Source organism: Lontra canadensis, unplaced genomic scaffold (assembly GCF_010015895.1).
Source record: "Lontra canadensis isolate GAN:19392208 unplaced genomic scaffold, GSC_riverotter_1.0 scaffold49, whole genome shotgun sequence".
In the NCBI taxonomy this organism is placed as follows: Eukaryota; Metazoa; Chordata; class Mammalia; order Carnivora; family Mustelidae; genus Lontra; species Lontra canadensis.
The window spans coordinates 1,365,924-1,382,342 of record NW_022631043.1 but is presented as its reverse complement, the minus strand read 5'-3'; the positions used below and the strand labels follow the sequence as shown (position 1 = coordinate 1,382,342).

The 16,419-nt window shown below is 51.1% G+C and overlaps 1 protein-coding gene across 2 annotated transcripts in view; it reads right to left on the bottom strand.

Annotated features, from left to right (window-relative positions):
• The window catches only part of PTK2 (protein tyrosine kinase 2), a 222,223-nt gene that overhangs the window by 176,300 nt on the left and 29,504 nt on the right, over positions 1 to 16,419 (bottom strand). Inside the window, exon 2 of one of the 2 annotated variants that reach the window (XM_032873471.1) lies at positions 14,170 to 14,487. The exons of the other annotated variant lie outside the window; for it this stretch is intronic. Within the exon in view, the coding sequence (XP_032729362.1) occupies positions 14,170 to 14,269 (100 nt within the window). The 5' untranslated portion in view covers positions 14,270 to 14,487. The remainder of the gene's footprint in view (positions 1 to 14,169; positions 14,488 to 16,419) is intronic. 2 annotated transcript variants of the gene reach the window in all.

The window sequence follows — 16,419 nt, the reverse complement described above, 5'->3', positions numbered from 1 at the left end:
CTGAGCACGTTGGTCATGATACACGTTCCCGAACACATCTTTGTTATTCACTGCAAGTCTCCCAGATGAAACATGGTTAACGTAATTTTCTACAGTAGTACGTGTAACGGAATAATACGTGTAAACATGTAAAGTAAAACAGTGAATGGGATGTTCAAAATCCATGCGAAGACCTCCGTGAACTAACCCCTCCGGCGCTTCGACAGCTCTGAGTTCGCACCTGCCATTTCGCATGCGGCATCAAAACACTTTCTTTACAAGGAAACTACCTCAACAGGGTGACTTCCAAGAGCAGAAAAGTCACGCCTGCAGCCGGGGGCAGGGCACTCCTCCGGACCCCCTTCTCTACACGCGCGAGCACTTGGCCTACACGGGCTGGCAGCAGCCGCGGGCTCCTTGCACGCCCCACCGCCACGGTGCAGAGCGGCCTCGCCCAGCACAGCTCCGCGCTCCCCTTCCCTTGCGCCTCCGATCCTTAGTAAGCCGTAAGCGTGGCTCCTGGATCCCCTGTGAGGGGCCCCGCTAGGCCCTGCGCCCTGTGCTGGGTCCCTGAGTCCTGGGAGGGCTACAGATGCTAAAGGTTCATGGCTGTTCCCCTGAAATCACTCTGCCAACTCGAAGGAGGTGTGAGAACAGAGCCCAGCCCTTGTGATGTTTAGAGACAGAAGAGAAAAAGAGCCTTGTTGCCGGAGGAAATGAAGAAGCTGCCACCGGAGGGCGAGGAGATAAACGGAGAGGCTGAGAGACCAGTCAAGGAAGGAGCTGCCCAGCGCAGGACCTGGTCAAAGGAAGGAACTCCACCCCCAGCCCTCCGCCCTCCCCCATAGTGATGGGGGGCATAGCCTGCCGGAGGGGGTACCACAGAGCTTCCAAAGAAGAGGTGCAGATAGGAAGTGCAAGGAACTCACAGCATTGTGTGGCCAAGGGGAACAAAGACGGGGGACCCACTGCAGAGAAGGCGGTCGTCCTGCTGGCCCTGCACGTGGCACATGAAAGCCACACACAGACGCACGGACTGGAGACCAGGTCGGGCGAGTCTGCCCATATTCACTAAATACGGGACTAAAATCTCCCTGTGCTCAAACGGTATATACTTAGCCTCTACTGAGTAAGAAAAAACCTGGGGCGCCCGGCTGGCTCCAACTGACTTGGTCTCAGGGTTGTGAGTTCAAGGCCCACATCGGGGGTAGGGTTTACTTAAAAAAAAAAAAAAAAAAAAAAAGGCAAAATTGAGTCTAGTATTACAAAGTAAAAAACAAAAAGCTTTTACCGAATATTGCCCATGTTGCAGCTACCTAAGCAGTTCTGTACATACATTACCTCCATGCAGTCCAGACACAAACCCAAACAAGCACATGCTACCCCTCCCGTGAAGGAGAGACAAACTGAGACACAAAACTGAGGGTGGAGTGGGGTCTGGATGCCCCACCGCCCACCACCACACACAATAAACTACTAGAAAACTGTGCGGGACACAGGAAGCAACTGCTTTCGTCCTGACCCAGGCAGCACCTAGCCACGACCTCTGAGCAGGGGGACAGATGAAGTGAGCCCGGTGCTCTGCCAGGGGCCATTTCTACACTGTAGCACAGGGAGGGTAACCCAGAGCCTGGGGGGCTCAAGAAGAACAGAGAGGCAGGACAGCTAGAACTTGCCAGGAGTCCTGCAGAGACAAAGTTCCAAACTCCCCATGGTGCTCCCCTTGAACATTTTGTATTCATTAGTTCATTAAAACAGTCCTGCCTGGTGGCTCACAAAGAAAAAATTAATTTATTTTATTTTATTTTTTATTAACGTACAATGTATTATTTGCCCCAGGGGTACAAGTCCGTGAATCATCAGGCTGACACACTTCACAGCACATACCAGTGTCCATCCCCCAGCCACCCTCTCCCTACCTGACCCCAACCCCCAGCAACCTCAGTTTGTTTCCTGAGATTAAGAGTCTCTTATGGTTTGTCTCCCTCCTGGGTCTCATCTTGTTTCATTTTTCTCCCTCCCCTCCCCCCACGACCTCCCCCCACCGCCTCTCAACTTCCTCATACCAGGGAGATCCTATGATAATTGTCTTTCTCTGGTTGACTTATTTCGCTCAGCATAATACCCTCTAGTTCCATCCACGTCATTACAAATGTCAAGAAAAATTACTATTTTTAATGGGCCTGGATCATCATCTTAACACTTTAGTCTCTAAAAACTAACTCCAGGACTTAGCACAAAACATTAAGTTAGGAGGGCTATGGTGTCACCATGCCGATACAGGGTCTGGGCGGGCTTAAAATCCAGCTCCACAAACACGTGGTTAACACGCCAGCAGGACCCAGTTTCTGAAATGCAGTGTGGGACAGCAGGGACGTCGCAGGACTATCAAGGGATTGAATATAAAGACGTTTACGAAAACCGCGTGATCCGGAATGTGCCGTGCACACCACGAGGAAGCTGATGCTGGCGACTGGGCAGCGAACACTTGTCCCCTTGTCAGCAGGTCACCCAACGAGCTCAACGGGTCAGTCTGACCCCGAGGGTTTGTCCCCACCACAAACCTACTTGCCAACAATCTGTGCCTTAGGGGCGCCTGCGGGGCTCGGCTAGTTAAGCGTCTGCTTTTGGCTCAGGTCATAGTCCCAGGGTCCCGGGATGGAGCCCGGCGTCAGGCTCCTGGCTCGGCGGGGCCGGGGGAGGGTCCTGCTTCTGCCTCTCCCCTCTGCTCATGCTCTCGCTTACGCGCTTGCTCTAATAAATAAATCTTAAAAAAAAAAAAAAAAGAATCTTTAACAAAGTCAGCACATGATCGCTCCGCAAGTTTTGTGTGGGAAGCACAGCACCGCAATACCTGCCCAATCTACCAGGTTACACTGTCATTTTCTTCAGCGTATTTATTTACTGTCCACCTGCTACTTCATCCCTACCCCAACCAAAACGTCTTACAGTAGCCTGCGCATGAGGTGCTCACGTGGGCGTCAGAGTATCAGCACAGACGGATACTAGGGAAGACACAGACTGGTGGTCTGGACAGAGCAGGACAATGGTCCCTGCCCCTGTGGCCCTCATGAGAAAGACCAGCACAGACCAGTACATGAAGAACATGGTGTTGGGGGTGATGCTGGGAGAACAGGTCATCGCCCAGACTTGGGGCATGGCCAAGTGCCTCCAGAAACGGAGTTCCAAGCCAAGATCTTGAGAACAGCCACATCCCAAGTCACGCCCAACAGAAGCCATGGCTGCAGCTGTAGGTCGGGATCTGGGAGCGGCTTTAACTCAAACAGCAGAGACGCCGGACACAGCCTCGCCCCAGAGGCAGGTGGGGAGTCCGACTGCTGCGAGGGTACACACCTGGGCAGCACCGGAGCCCCTGGAGACCGATCTGGAAGCTTCTGTTGCAATCCCGACGGCGCTAACTACGGCCCAGGAGGTGGAAGGACTTGAGAGCCGTAAAAGTCAAGAGGACAGAGGCTGACTAAATCGCACACGTAAAGTTAGAGGAAGTCAGCGGCCACTTCTCTTGCTCAGGTGACTGAGTGGGAAGGTGACGCCACTCCACAGAGACGCAGAACACCAGAGGGGCAGAGGCTGTCTGGCCGAGGAACGGCATGAGCCCGAAGTAGAAGTCACTTCAGTTTGCTGTTCGTTACTGGGGACACAGGCCCACGGGCCTGAGCGCATGCGAAGGGAGGTGCTTCCCGCCTGCAGTCGGGGGTGGGGAGCAGGGAGCTGGACTTCTGGAAGCTACGTCTGGGAAGAGGATTCATTAGTCCTTTACCAGATATATGATCTACAGGTATTTTCTCCCATTCTGCAGGTTGCCCTTTTTTGCCCTTTTGTTGATGGGTTTCCCTTGTTGTGTGGAAACTTTAGTCTGATGCTGTCCCACTGATTTATTTTTATCCTTGCTGTGCTGCAGAGGCTGTCGAGGAACCCTGTACGCGTGGGTGACCCGGTGAGCTACGCACTGAGCAGAGAATCAGCTGCTTGGCTAGAGATCCCAGAAGGTTCCAGTCGGCCTGTTCGCTTGGACCAGTCTCCGTAGAGAAGAATGCTTCCGTCTCCTGCCAGGATCGGGGAAAGCCTCCTGACAAGATTCTGGGAGCCAAACAGAGAGAAAGCATGGCTAACTTCATTTCATACCCAATTTTGAGTCCAAGAACACAATTTCCAGAGTAGAACTGTTAACAACCCGCAATAGGGAAAATAAGTTATCACAATAGCATTTCAACTGTTGCAGCTTTGAAGACTCACTGGTTAGGCACATCCCTTAGATCATCAAGACTTGAGCCAGTCAGTTACTTCCTATGGATAAGATACCCTAGAGACTACAGCACAGCTAAAACTTCACCTAAATCACACAAGTAAACCTTTAAAAGAATGAGCCCAGGGCACCTGGGTGGCTCAGTGGGTTAAACCTCTACCTTTGGCTCAGGTCATAGTCTCGGGGTCCTGGGATCGAGTCCTGCATCAGGCTCTCTGCTCAGTGGGGAGCCTGCTTCCCCCTCCCTTTCTGCCTGCTGCTCTGCCTACTTGTGATCTCTCGCTCTCTCTCTCTGTCAAATAAATAAATAAAATATTTTTTAAAATAATAAAATAAAAGAATGAGCCCAACCTGATCCCTGAGCCTGTAAGTGAAGAAGGCTGGAAATTCTGCAAGGAGGCAAGTGTTAGCAAAGGCTCCACAGACAGTGGCTTCCAAGCAAGATCCTGAATGAGAAGCAGAGCATGTCTCTCACTAATGTTCACGACTGTGCCTGGCTCCCCCCATCCCAGCAACGCGACTCTTAAATTATTAGAGGCCCCTTGTCTGCAAAGCGCAAGCAGTAACCGCCCCCACTAGCTGACGTAGTTAAGGGGAGAGGGCTTCTTAGCAAGGTGTGTTTAGAGACAAAGTCAGCGTCTGGTCCGTGGCACCAGCAGTTAGGAGGGATACCCTGAGTTCTCTAGGCTGCTGAAAGGGAAATGCTAAGGTTGTTCTCCAAGTTGAAATCCTGTAAGACCCCCCCCCATTTAACTAATACTTCAAAAGTCCCACCATAGCCCTAAAAAAGCACCTTCCCTGTTACACTTCAAAGCTTTATGAATCTACGTCAAAAAAGGAAACAACAGACTATGCTTCCTACTTTGGTAACGTCTGGGAAGTCTGCAATGGGTAATTAAAGCCAATGACCAAGGGAGGCACGGTGTTCACAGGATTTTCCCCAACCTTGTCCTATAAAAAGAAGGACGCATTTTTCTCAACTGAAAATATACCAGCATTACACCATTCCGTTGCGATCTTACACAAAAGTTGAGAAAACAGAATACCCATCAGTCTGGTATTGTCTTCTTAAGGACTCTGTCAACTCTGTCACAGTGAGATTTTCCCAGTAAAAATGTAGCGTTAGTATGTGATAGTCTAGCAGTATTTCATTTCTCTTAGAAAAATTTAAGAAGGTTAAAAAACAGACCTTGGCAAAAATACGACACACTGGCCTCGCCCTAGTTTGTTTGTAATGCAAGACAGGCGACACACAATCCGTTTCTCGGGCCAACGTGAGTACAAGGAAACTTTATACTCACGTCCCCTAAACTCAATACGTAACTTTAAACAAAACTGTACGTGAAGAGGTCTCAAGCTGTCATCCACATAAAATCTGTAGGTCACTGAGACCACCTCCAGAGGCTGGAAAGCACGGTGTCCAAAACGGGCTCGCTCTCTGCAGAAGTGACCGCGACAGTGCTCTCCCGCCGGCGCCCTGCCAGCTCTCACAGCCCCACACAGAGGCGTTCGGAGCACAGGCAGCGGGGTCTGAACACAGCTCCGGTCTGAAACGTTTCCACCGGGAGCACCGGCCGCCGACAGAACCGCATCAGACCGTCCGGGCAGCAGAGCCGCAAGGAAGGCCTGGAACTCTCTGGAACTCGTTGTGGTTCGACTCTGCAGCAGCTGCCCTTCGTCCCTAAAATCCTCGCCCCAGCGGCTCTCGGCCCCTTTCCCCAACCATCAGGGCTCAGTTCCCCTCCTTGCTTCCTGGTTCTGGCAAACGGTCTTCTTATTTGTTACACGTTTTTGTCTGCGTTTTTTCTAGTAAGTCCCGTGAACGCCGCACCACCTCGTACGTGCAGTTTCAGGGAGCAGCAGCACGCTGTCCACGCACAAACAGCTCTTAACCATCCTGTCTGGTTATCAAAAAACAATACATTCAGCACTTGAAATCTCGTATTTCAGATTTTATAGGGAGAGTCTCTTCCCTGGGCTTCAGGGTTTTCGGAAGCCGGCTTAAGGGACTGTGTCGATGGGTCTGATCTTCCCTTTCCGGGCAGAGCGCACTGCCAGGCCTCCAGAGCTGCAGCGCCCGTGGGGGCCGCACACACAGTCCAGTCCTGCCGGCTCTGGGCTCACCTAACATGTGAGGCACACAGATCCTGAGTGCAGAGTTCCACGGTTCTTTACACGAGCACCACACGCGTGCGTGTGCACCCCCAACCCCACCCCCGGAACACAGCTAAGCGAGACAAAACATGCTCCTGCTGTGCTTCCCAGCCCTCTGTGACCAGTGCCTGGCCACCAAATGGGACCAGGACTCCCAGTACGGCGACTAGCGGTCAGGGTCTCCTAACTTTATGGACACCGGTCACACAAATGGAAACAAGGGGACACCGCCCAGCTTGTTTTCTGAGAATGGCAGTGCCTGAAATGAAAGCGCCACAAAAAGGTCACAAGAAAAAAAACTACAGATTCATGCCCCTCAAGCAAACAGACACAGATTTCCTGACCAAAACACCGCAGATCGCTCTAACAATATATAAGCAGGATAAGACATCACGATCAAGTGGGATTTACCTCAGAAATGCAAGGTTGAGTCAACAATCAAAATGTAACTTACCTGTTATTTTAAAAAAACAGAAAAATTCTACAATCAATTCAAGAGACAGAAAAAGCACCTGACAAAATTAATAACCTCTCATGATTTAAAAAAAAAAAAATCCTCTTAGAAAATCGGGAGCTAGAAGGAGAACTTTTCCATTCGACGAAGGACATCTACGAAGATAAAACCAGAACTAAACCCTGCTTCGCACTGGAAACTTGCTCCCTGAGGCCAGCACGTGACAAGGACGCTGTAAGGAAGGTGCCAGTCACGGACGACAAGACAGAAATAAAAGACACAAAGAGCAGAGAGAAAAGGAGTTATTTTCGGATTACGTGATTATAGATTTCTTTGAATTTTCTCCTCGCTCAAGTAAACCACTGGAACTACAGAGTGACTCACAGTAAGGCCGTGATACACGAACAAGATTATCTACTTCTAATACTAAGCCAAGAACTGCACAGTTACACCTTCCAGTCAAAAACCCGTCCTTTCCAGTGGCATCAGGAAAGCGTGAAGCCCTCCCCGCTACCTCACTACGACCCACCGCACGCAGCTCCGGGCGCCCTCAGACCCAGCTGACTGCACGGGTCACCCGGAGGTCACAACACTGTCCCCAGGTCACTTTTCCCAAACCGATGCCCAAATTCGACACAGCCCCAGGGGAAACGGAAGAGAAGCAGAAGTCTGGGAGCTCCAGAAGCTGCTGTCACTGGCAGAGCACCTCGCACACCCACCCCCGACCACAGGACCCTGCCGTGGACTGAGCGCCGCCAGCAACACGGAGGCACGCCCACCGGAGCGCAGGGAAGGGGCCAGCGGAGCGCCAGTCCTTCCGCTCCCAGGGAAACGGCACCACTGCCTGGTTTCCCACATCGGACTCCTCTGAACCCCTCACAGCAGGACACATTTTCTACAGCTTTTCAGGAAGAAACGTTATCGGAAGAGGTTACAGAAGACAGCAGATGTGGCAGACAGACCTCGGTGCTGGGAGCGACAGTCGGGAACTCCGCATCGTTCATACAAATGCACTCAAAGGCGAAACAAACATACACAGCGATAACTGTTTCAAAACCGGACTCTTCTCTTTAACTGAAAACTGGTAAGTTAGGAAATACAGAAAACTCAAATTTATAATGAATTCCTGACAGTATGAGCACTTACCGGCAAATCTGCAAGGAAAGATTTGTGAACACTAGTTTAAAAACTCAGTTGTCACTAACCATTCGGCACTAGAAAGAAGTTTTTTCATTTCCACAAAAGCCTCCAGGACCCTCTCACCTGCCTCTAGCGGTCTGCGCCTCCGTCGCTCCAAGCAGACGAGGTGACTGAGCGCAGCATTGCGCCGTGCTCCCGGCCGGAGTCCAGCAGGTGCCGGCCCTGGGAGGGGCCAGTGCACGGGGCAAACAAGCAGGCCCCAGCGTGCGGCAGCTGGGGAGAAGCGTGAGCAGCAGCGGGTGCCAGGGACAGATGGGGACAGTGGTGCCGACAGGAGGGTGCGGCGGCGGGGGGGGGGGCACACTACAGGGTTCATGTAATTACTGCTCCACGCGGAGCCTGGGGGCGGGGCACGTGACAGCCAGACAGACGGAGCCTGAGATAAAGCATCAGCTGGGGCGTCCCCCGCCCCCCGCACTCACAATGACGGTCCCTCCGGGGAGAACACGGAACCCTTGAGGCCTCTTCTCCAAACACAGTGAGGAAAGTGAAAGGAGTGGAGAGACGCGGTCATTGTAATACCCACATCACTCGTTTTCCGCTCGAGGGAGACGATGGCAAACTAGGGCCGAGAAGGGCTCGCTGCGCTCTCTCGGTGAGGACAGCAGAGGCAAAGGTGCGCATTGCACGGAGAACGCGCTGGCCGGGCTGCTCCTTGTCGCTGTTGGAGCACTGCCTACCGCCGCCCGTCACGCCTCACCATGTGCTCGGTGCCCCCCCCAACTCTGCAGCACCAGAAAGGCCGATATATCCTCAACTCACCTATTCTGTATACCACGACGCACTGGGGGTCCAAACACACTTCATGAGGCTTACCAACAACCCAGTTTAACCAAGGAGCACGTCCGAGGAATCGAAGCTAGAGTGGCTTGGTGGTTTCCAGGGTGCCCCCAGACAGAGGCACTGGTGACCAAAAGCGGGAACACAGGCAGACAAGGTGTGCAAAGCCAAGTGGGGGGCGAGCCCCCCAGGGAAGCGGAGAACACTGCCAAGTCAGTGGGCCGGGATAAGACAGTAAGGCTGGGACCACACGTGGGGAGCACGATCTTCAGGGGCAGGGGAATGGCTCACAAGAGCCCCGTGCTTACCCCTCGGAGAGTTCCCTGCTGACCACTCTCCGCAGACCTGAACGCAGGCTGCAGCTGTCCTCAGCAGGAAAGCCCAGGTTTCCCTGGACGCTCCGCAAACAAGCTCATTTCTCAGCGCCTTTGCCCCCAGAACTCCGACAGCACGGAGGGCCTCCCCCCTTCCCCACTGGCATGAATCAGCACCTCCTTTAGAAAAATGCCCCAGATCTCAACAACTCGGGGGGTTTTTTCACTCAACAATCACTGAGTGCTGATAACGCGTCAGACCATACGGACTGGAAAAGCAGTAACACCTGAACCGGGCCTAAGGAGCGTGAGACAAACGGAGAAAGAAGTTGAGTGAGTTACGGCTGCGCCCATGTGTGCAGAGCTGCTGCACAAAGATGCCACAGCCCAGCCCTGTGGTCCAGGTGAGAGAGAGAGGGAGACAGACAGACAAACAGATGCACACACACACACACACAAACACAGAGGGCCATGCCCTAGGGCAGAATCCTGAAAGTTCCGCCTTTAAAAAGAACGGCTGTTGCAAGCAGAAGGAGCCGCAGAAGCCTTAGGGGGCCTGGAGAGGCTCCTCGGGCAGTGCTGTGGCTGTAACGGAGGCGGAGCCGAGGGGCGGCCAGTGGAGAGGATGCAGTCCCTCCCGTGACACGGCTGACACCGGGGCGAGCTGGTGACAGGCCGGAGCTCGGTGCAGCACCCATTCTTACTGCGGGCCTACTGTGTGCTGGGCCCCACGAGATGTTCCTTCGTGCTGGGCACTCAGAAAACTCAGTCACTCTTCGGGAAAGCTTTTGACACCTCTCACCGTAAAGGTATAGATATCTGGATTATTTACATGCGTACACTATAAAATAAATGCACACACTCACAGAGAGATGGATTTTGAACATCCTCCCCATGAGGTCAATTAGCACCTCGAGCTGTCAGACCGGATGGCCACAGTCCCAGAGGAGCAGCAGAGGCCCAGGAGATCACTCCCAGGGAAGCGATCAGGCCCCGGGAGCCCAACCGAGGCCCATCTGTTGAGAGAGCTGGGATGCGGCATGTGTTGGGCTACAGGAAGAGACTCGGCCACTGATCTGCGGCTCTCACCCAACCGTTCTTGAGGCATGTGGATTAGCTAAGCCCATAATGCATTCATTCGTTAAGGTAATATTCATTTGTGCCGATACCCTGTCAAGGAGGAGAAACCCTGACCGTCCCTGACCGTGTCGAGTCTACTTCTTAGCGGAGAAGACGGAAAGCAGGCAAGAACGACGTGGAGCGGTCCGTCCCAGCTAAGTGCCGCGCAAGGCCAGGCGACGAGGCTCGGGGAGAACGTCAGGGCGGACACCAGGGCGAACGCGGTCCTCGCTGACACGGCTGAGAGGTCGGTCAGGCTCAGACCGGAGAGGCCAGGAGGAGCAGGCCACGCAGGCAAGGAAGGGGCAAGCACGGGTACGACGGCCTGACCGGGAAGAGCTCAGCAGTCTGAGGTGCTCCCGAGTCAGGAAGGCCGCACGGGTGACAAGCCAGAGGCCACCGCCCCGAAGCCCGAGACGCTGGGAGCAGTCGCATCGGGTGAGGCCTGGCAGGCCACATTGAGGACCTGCAAGTTCATCCAGTAAGAAGCCAGCGGGGCTGCAAGGAGAGTGGCGCGGCCTTCTTGCTTTGGCAAACGCACTCGGGCAGCTTTGTGAAGGACAAAGAGGGAGGAAACAGGGAGCTCCAACAGGAAGCAACTCCCACGGCCCAGACGGAGACGAAGGTCGCACGGTGCAGAGTGGATGTGGCCGGGAGGGCGAGAGCTGCAGACCTGTTCTGAAGACACAACTGTAAGGGCATGAAGACGGGCTCATTCCATGAGGCAGAAAGTGTCCAAGAGGCACCCCGGGTCTGTGGCCTGAGCGAATAAGAGCACGGAGGTCCGGCACGTTTACTAAGACAAGGACTTGGGGAGGGACAGATTTCAGGGGCAACAGTTACGAGACTGCCCCCTGGCCGGGGAGCATCGGACGTTTAGGAAAGACACAAACGTAGGTGCCAGGAGGCCGATAAGCACCACAGTCTGAGCACAGAAGTGAAGACGGGCCACGCACAGAACCACCCAGATGGAGGCAGGGCGAGCGGGAGTTAAAAATACTGATGCAGAAAAAGCATGACCCAGCACACAAGTGAACGGTGAGTGTATGCTCAATCTCAATCCACTACTGAAAGATCCAGAAAAAACCCTGACCACACACTTACCCCTAATGAGCACAGCCTCCCAGCATCTGAGAGTGAAACAGGCACGGCACATGCTAATGTCACCAACGGACCTTCCGAGCAGGGCTTTCTGCATTCGCTGACCTTGCGACCAAACACTGCACCGCAACATCTACCTTTACCTCGATGTTCAGGATTAAAGCCACTGCTAAGCCTAGGAAGTCACAATATAGTTGAACACATGTTACAACAAAGTCGGATTAAGTGTGTGAAAACACTGTATTCTGTGGAGTGATCTAATGCGCTTTCCTCTATGAGAGAGGTACAATGAACTGTATCACAGAGACAGCCACAGATTGTCTTAAGGATACCGTGAAGGTTTCAGTTCAAAGTATACAAATATAGCTCTGTTCCATTATTTTTAGCCTGTTCTACTAAGTATTTTGTGTCTTCTTAAATTGGGACACCGCTGTTTTTGAGGTTAATGTGACTGATAAAATCAAATGTGAGGTTTCGAATATCTAACTGAAGAGAGATGTACAGTCTTTGGACTTGAGCATTTTGTCTTTATCGAAAAGTGGTAACTTTTAAACTTGAAAATAACCATTTCAGCCAATTCCTATACACCAACATCTTTGCCTTTATCACACAGCAAAAACTGACCAGAAGAGAACCTAGGGTTTCCTGCCTTCCTGGCCTGGTACAGAGAAGTGTGCTGAGAAGCGGCACTGTGTGCCCCCGGGGGAGGAGGTGTACTCAGCCAGGCGAGGGGGACAGGGTGACAAGCTCCTTATGTCGTCAGAAACCTCCTCTTGCACATCCAGAAGCAACACCACTTATCAGAGGGGATGGCCTGCTCCAGCCCTACAAACGCAATGATTCTAAGCCTGATGCTGTCCCTACCTCCTCCCCTCTTCCACACGTGCGGTTCTGCTCTGCTACCTAACCCTGACCTCTATCAAAATGGCATCCCAGTTAAAAAGGCCTCTACTCACTCGCTCTGCCAGTCAGCAAACAAGCTGCTTCCATCAGCTGCTTTGGGACGAGCAAAAACACCTCAGTCTCGTGTCCTCCGATGCCCATATTTCTAGAGTCGCCCGGAACTTCTTTAAAAACCCAGCAGTCCGTTATTTAATACCCCACTGCAACTCGATTCATATATTGAGTCTCGGCTAGACTTAGTGGAATCAGAGCCTTATTGGCAAGGATCAGTGCTGACAGAGGGCTGTCACACCACGGAGGTGGCACTGTGCATACAGGTCCCAGCAAGTCCGGGAGAGACCGAAACCTTCCACAAGCACAGCAGAGAACGCTCTGCCCCGGGGTGCTCATTACTGGTCACGCTCAGTGACACTCTGCGGTCTGCACACTCTCACCTCAGTTACAGGTTTTACAAGTTCCCATACCCAACATCCTTTAAAACTCAACGGTGTGAACTTAACTCAGCGAAATCTTTAATTTATGCTTAGTCAGGTGATCAAGTGACAGGTGCTTTGTTCAGAGAGCATCCTGCTGAAAGAGTTCTAACACCTCAGGCTTTAGAAATGTCTAAAAGGGGCGCTGGCTTGGTCGGCAACTTTCTTAATCTCGGGGTTGTGAGTCTGAGCCCCACGCTGGATGCAGAGATTACCTAAGAAGAAAGGAAGGAAGGAAGGAAGGGAAGGAAGGAGAATTGTTTAAAAGCCTAGACGAGAGTAACTAGATGACGCTGACAACTTCGGAAGCGAGAAGCATCCAACAGTGAAACCACGGTCGGGCGCGAGCAACTCCACATCCTGGAGTTTGAAGCTGGGGGCGCCTGAGTGGCTCAGTGGGTTAAGCCTCTGCCTTCGGCTCAGGTCATGATCTCAGGGTCCTGGGATCGAGCCCTGCATCGGGCTCTCTGCTCAGTGGGGAGCCTGCTTCCTCCCCCTCTCTGCCTGCCTCTCTGCCTCCTTGTGATCTCTGTCAAATGAATAAATAAAATCTTTTTAAAAAAAATTTTTTTAAGCTAAACACTAAACTGAATCAGCCTGAGGGTCCACTTACAATACTGCGGGTCTTTACCCAGTGCAGGTTCTTCCTTTTAAAAAATCTTTCCTGAGTAGGTTAGCAGGATACTTGAATATACTCTTAAAAATTTATATTTAATTCTTTATTATGGGCTTCATCCCCCAGAGGTAATATTCACTAGTATTTTAAGCAGATAAAATATTTGGTCTTATTCATACATGGATTACACGGCATTTTTAACTTCTAAACATGCTTCCCAAATACTGTCTTGAATGTTACAATGAAAATGCTATATTTTATTATTTATATTTTTATACAAATAAAAACCCTAACAACATTAAATTGGAAAATACTTATTCACAGTATTACTGACCCTCAGTGATAAACCCACCTTATAATAATATGGAGTTTCAAATTAAATGCACAATCTTTACCGAGAGTAAAGAAAACCAATTTTTGAGTGAAATAAGAAAAATCGCACCGTTTTTTCCCCCTCCAGTCCTATTTAAGCTCAAATCAGTCTCTTTAGTCTTTAAAAACTTCCACATCACAGAACGGATATGGGTGCCTTAATTAAAACACACAAAATAAAACTATAAGAGACACAGAAAAGATAACTTACTTAAAATGCAGTTCCATGAAAGTACTTTTATTTACTTTTCTAAAAGCTACCTAGTTGGTTTTATGCCAAGAGCTGCAAACCTATACCACATCAATTTCCATTTTTCCTTAAATTTAATTGTAAATCTATTTGAAATAAAGTCTGAAAAACTCTTATCCACCTTTTTAGTACAAAAGCATGAATGTGAATAAAATTTAAACCAAAGAGATTTTTAAGTTACGTATACCTTTAGCCCAACACATTGGAAATGGACTACAGCCGCTCTTCTCCATACAGACGGCACCTGCTGGTCTCAGGGCCGCTCGGCCCGCCAGTTCCAGCCACATAAACTCAGGCCTCCCAAGGTCAGACCAGGCGTCCGTGCACCAAGTCCCCGTTCACCGCTCCCACAGTGTTCGCTTCGATCCACAGCCACACTAAGTTTCCCCTGTGTGCTCCTTTTCTCAGAGCTTGAAGAAAAATTTGGGAGGTGCTCCTTCTGTAATATTTTCCAGCAGCTTGAAGAATGCCTCTCAGTTACAGAATCTTCTCGTGCTTCCGCAATCTGAAACACAGACCATCCTGGCGAGATTGAGCTCCTGAGCAGAATGAAACCAGCTAGAAATGTGCCCCATGGGCCTGTGTTCCTAGATTCATTCAGGGAAGGAGGGAGGGAGGGAGGGAGGGAAGGAGGAGAAAAGGAAGGCCAATAGCCAGCAGCTGATTAATATGCTAATCCCACCGGCTGCTCCACTCGTCTGGCAGACCTCTGCTCCCAAACCCAACAGGAGATTCTGAAACTGAGTAAGCGGCAAATCAGGTCTGCCCCAGATCACGTCAGTAGATGGCTCCTCCAACAATTCCTGTTTTCAAAGTCTTACCTTTGGCCTTTCACCAGCTTAATTCTGACCTTAAGACTTATGATAAAAGCCTTGATGAAAAATGAATAATACTGGGGGGGGAAATCTTGATCAACATTAAAAACAAATCTGTAAAAACTATGCCTACAGGAACCTAGATATTTCCAAAGTAAAGATATTTTCAGATTGATAGTTTCAAAGTGAGTTTGCAAATTTATAAAAGTTCTTAGAAAACATGTAAAAACAAGAATTTGAAGTTATGAGATTCTTTTAAAACTAGCTTAGAAAATACCGAGGAATCCAAAATACCTGATTCCTTCATTTCAGAACATGAGTGAGTACTACACTCCTATTCCTAAAAAAAGAGGGCAGAAAAAACTTGAATAATCTGTATTAGTAACTTTTTTCAAAAAATGTAAAGCTACTTATACTCATTTTTCCCACTCAAACTGAGAGGCAGTCTCGGGCGTCTCTGAAATGTAGCTCGTTAAACACAACACAGTCCGGCAGTAAGACCGCCTGTTGTCAGAGCCACACGATGCACACGCAAGACACATGGTTCAGCTCTCCCATTACGTGGGTAATCCTGTTTGTAGCAAATCCCATTAACGAAGAAAAAACCGAGTCCTCTACTTAACTGTGAACACGACCAAGACTTTACGAATTCACGAACTTGTGAAAACAAGAGCTGAAAAAGGCTAGGGGAACAAGAGGCCTGTGTCCAGTGACGCCCAGGACGGCTAGTTTCAGGTCTGACACACAGCTCTCCATGACGGCTTTGTCTCCAGGCCTTACATTCAGCCTCCTAAGAGCAGTCGGAGCTCAAATAACTGAGATGCCCCCAGTGAAAACATACCATTCACCAGAGTGAACTCTGACCCCAGGCAACACTGGGAAGCAGAGGGGCCCCAGAAAAACACAAGCGAGTGAGCTAGTAAAGAACCAGAAGAAACAAGCAGACAGATCACCATTGCCGAGGACACTCGGGACACGGAGGCCTGCTCTCCTCATAGGAGTCCAAGCACACCCCATGAGCAAGTCCGCTATCCGGCCCAGGCCCCTGAGAACGGCCTGGGGTTTAACCTGAACCACCAGGCCACAGACACAGCAACAGCACAAGCAAACCCCAAGTCTCTCTTGGAACTTAGGACTCGAGCTACAACATAGAAGCTACCTTTACTAGTTGCCATCAGTATTTTACACACCCAATTTTCACATCCTCTAAGCAAAATCAGTGCCGTTACAGCTTTGAAAGGCGAGTTAAAGAGGGAGTCAGACAGTGAGGAAGAGACCCGCTCCGCCAAGCCCATGCGTCGCCCCAGAAGCCAGAGGTCTTCATGTGCGCACACACCCGGAACGGGCTCCTGAGCCAGAGCGACGGAGTGCCACCGCGCCACGTGCACAGCAGGGAGAGGGGCTGGTGCCAGCGAGTGGCGGTGGAGGCGGGAGCCCCCACAGCAGGAGAGAAGGGGACGAGAGGACAGACGTGGGAGCGCTGCAGGTGAGGGAGAGACGCCAAGTCTCTGGCTGCAGAGTGACCGGGGCGGGGGGTGGGGGGGCTTCTTCGCCCACCTGCCAAGCTGATCTACATCCATCTCCGTGTCCAAACAGCAGCCCCTCCTGTGCCAAGCCCTGAG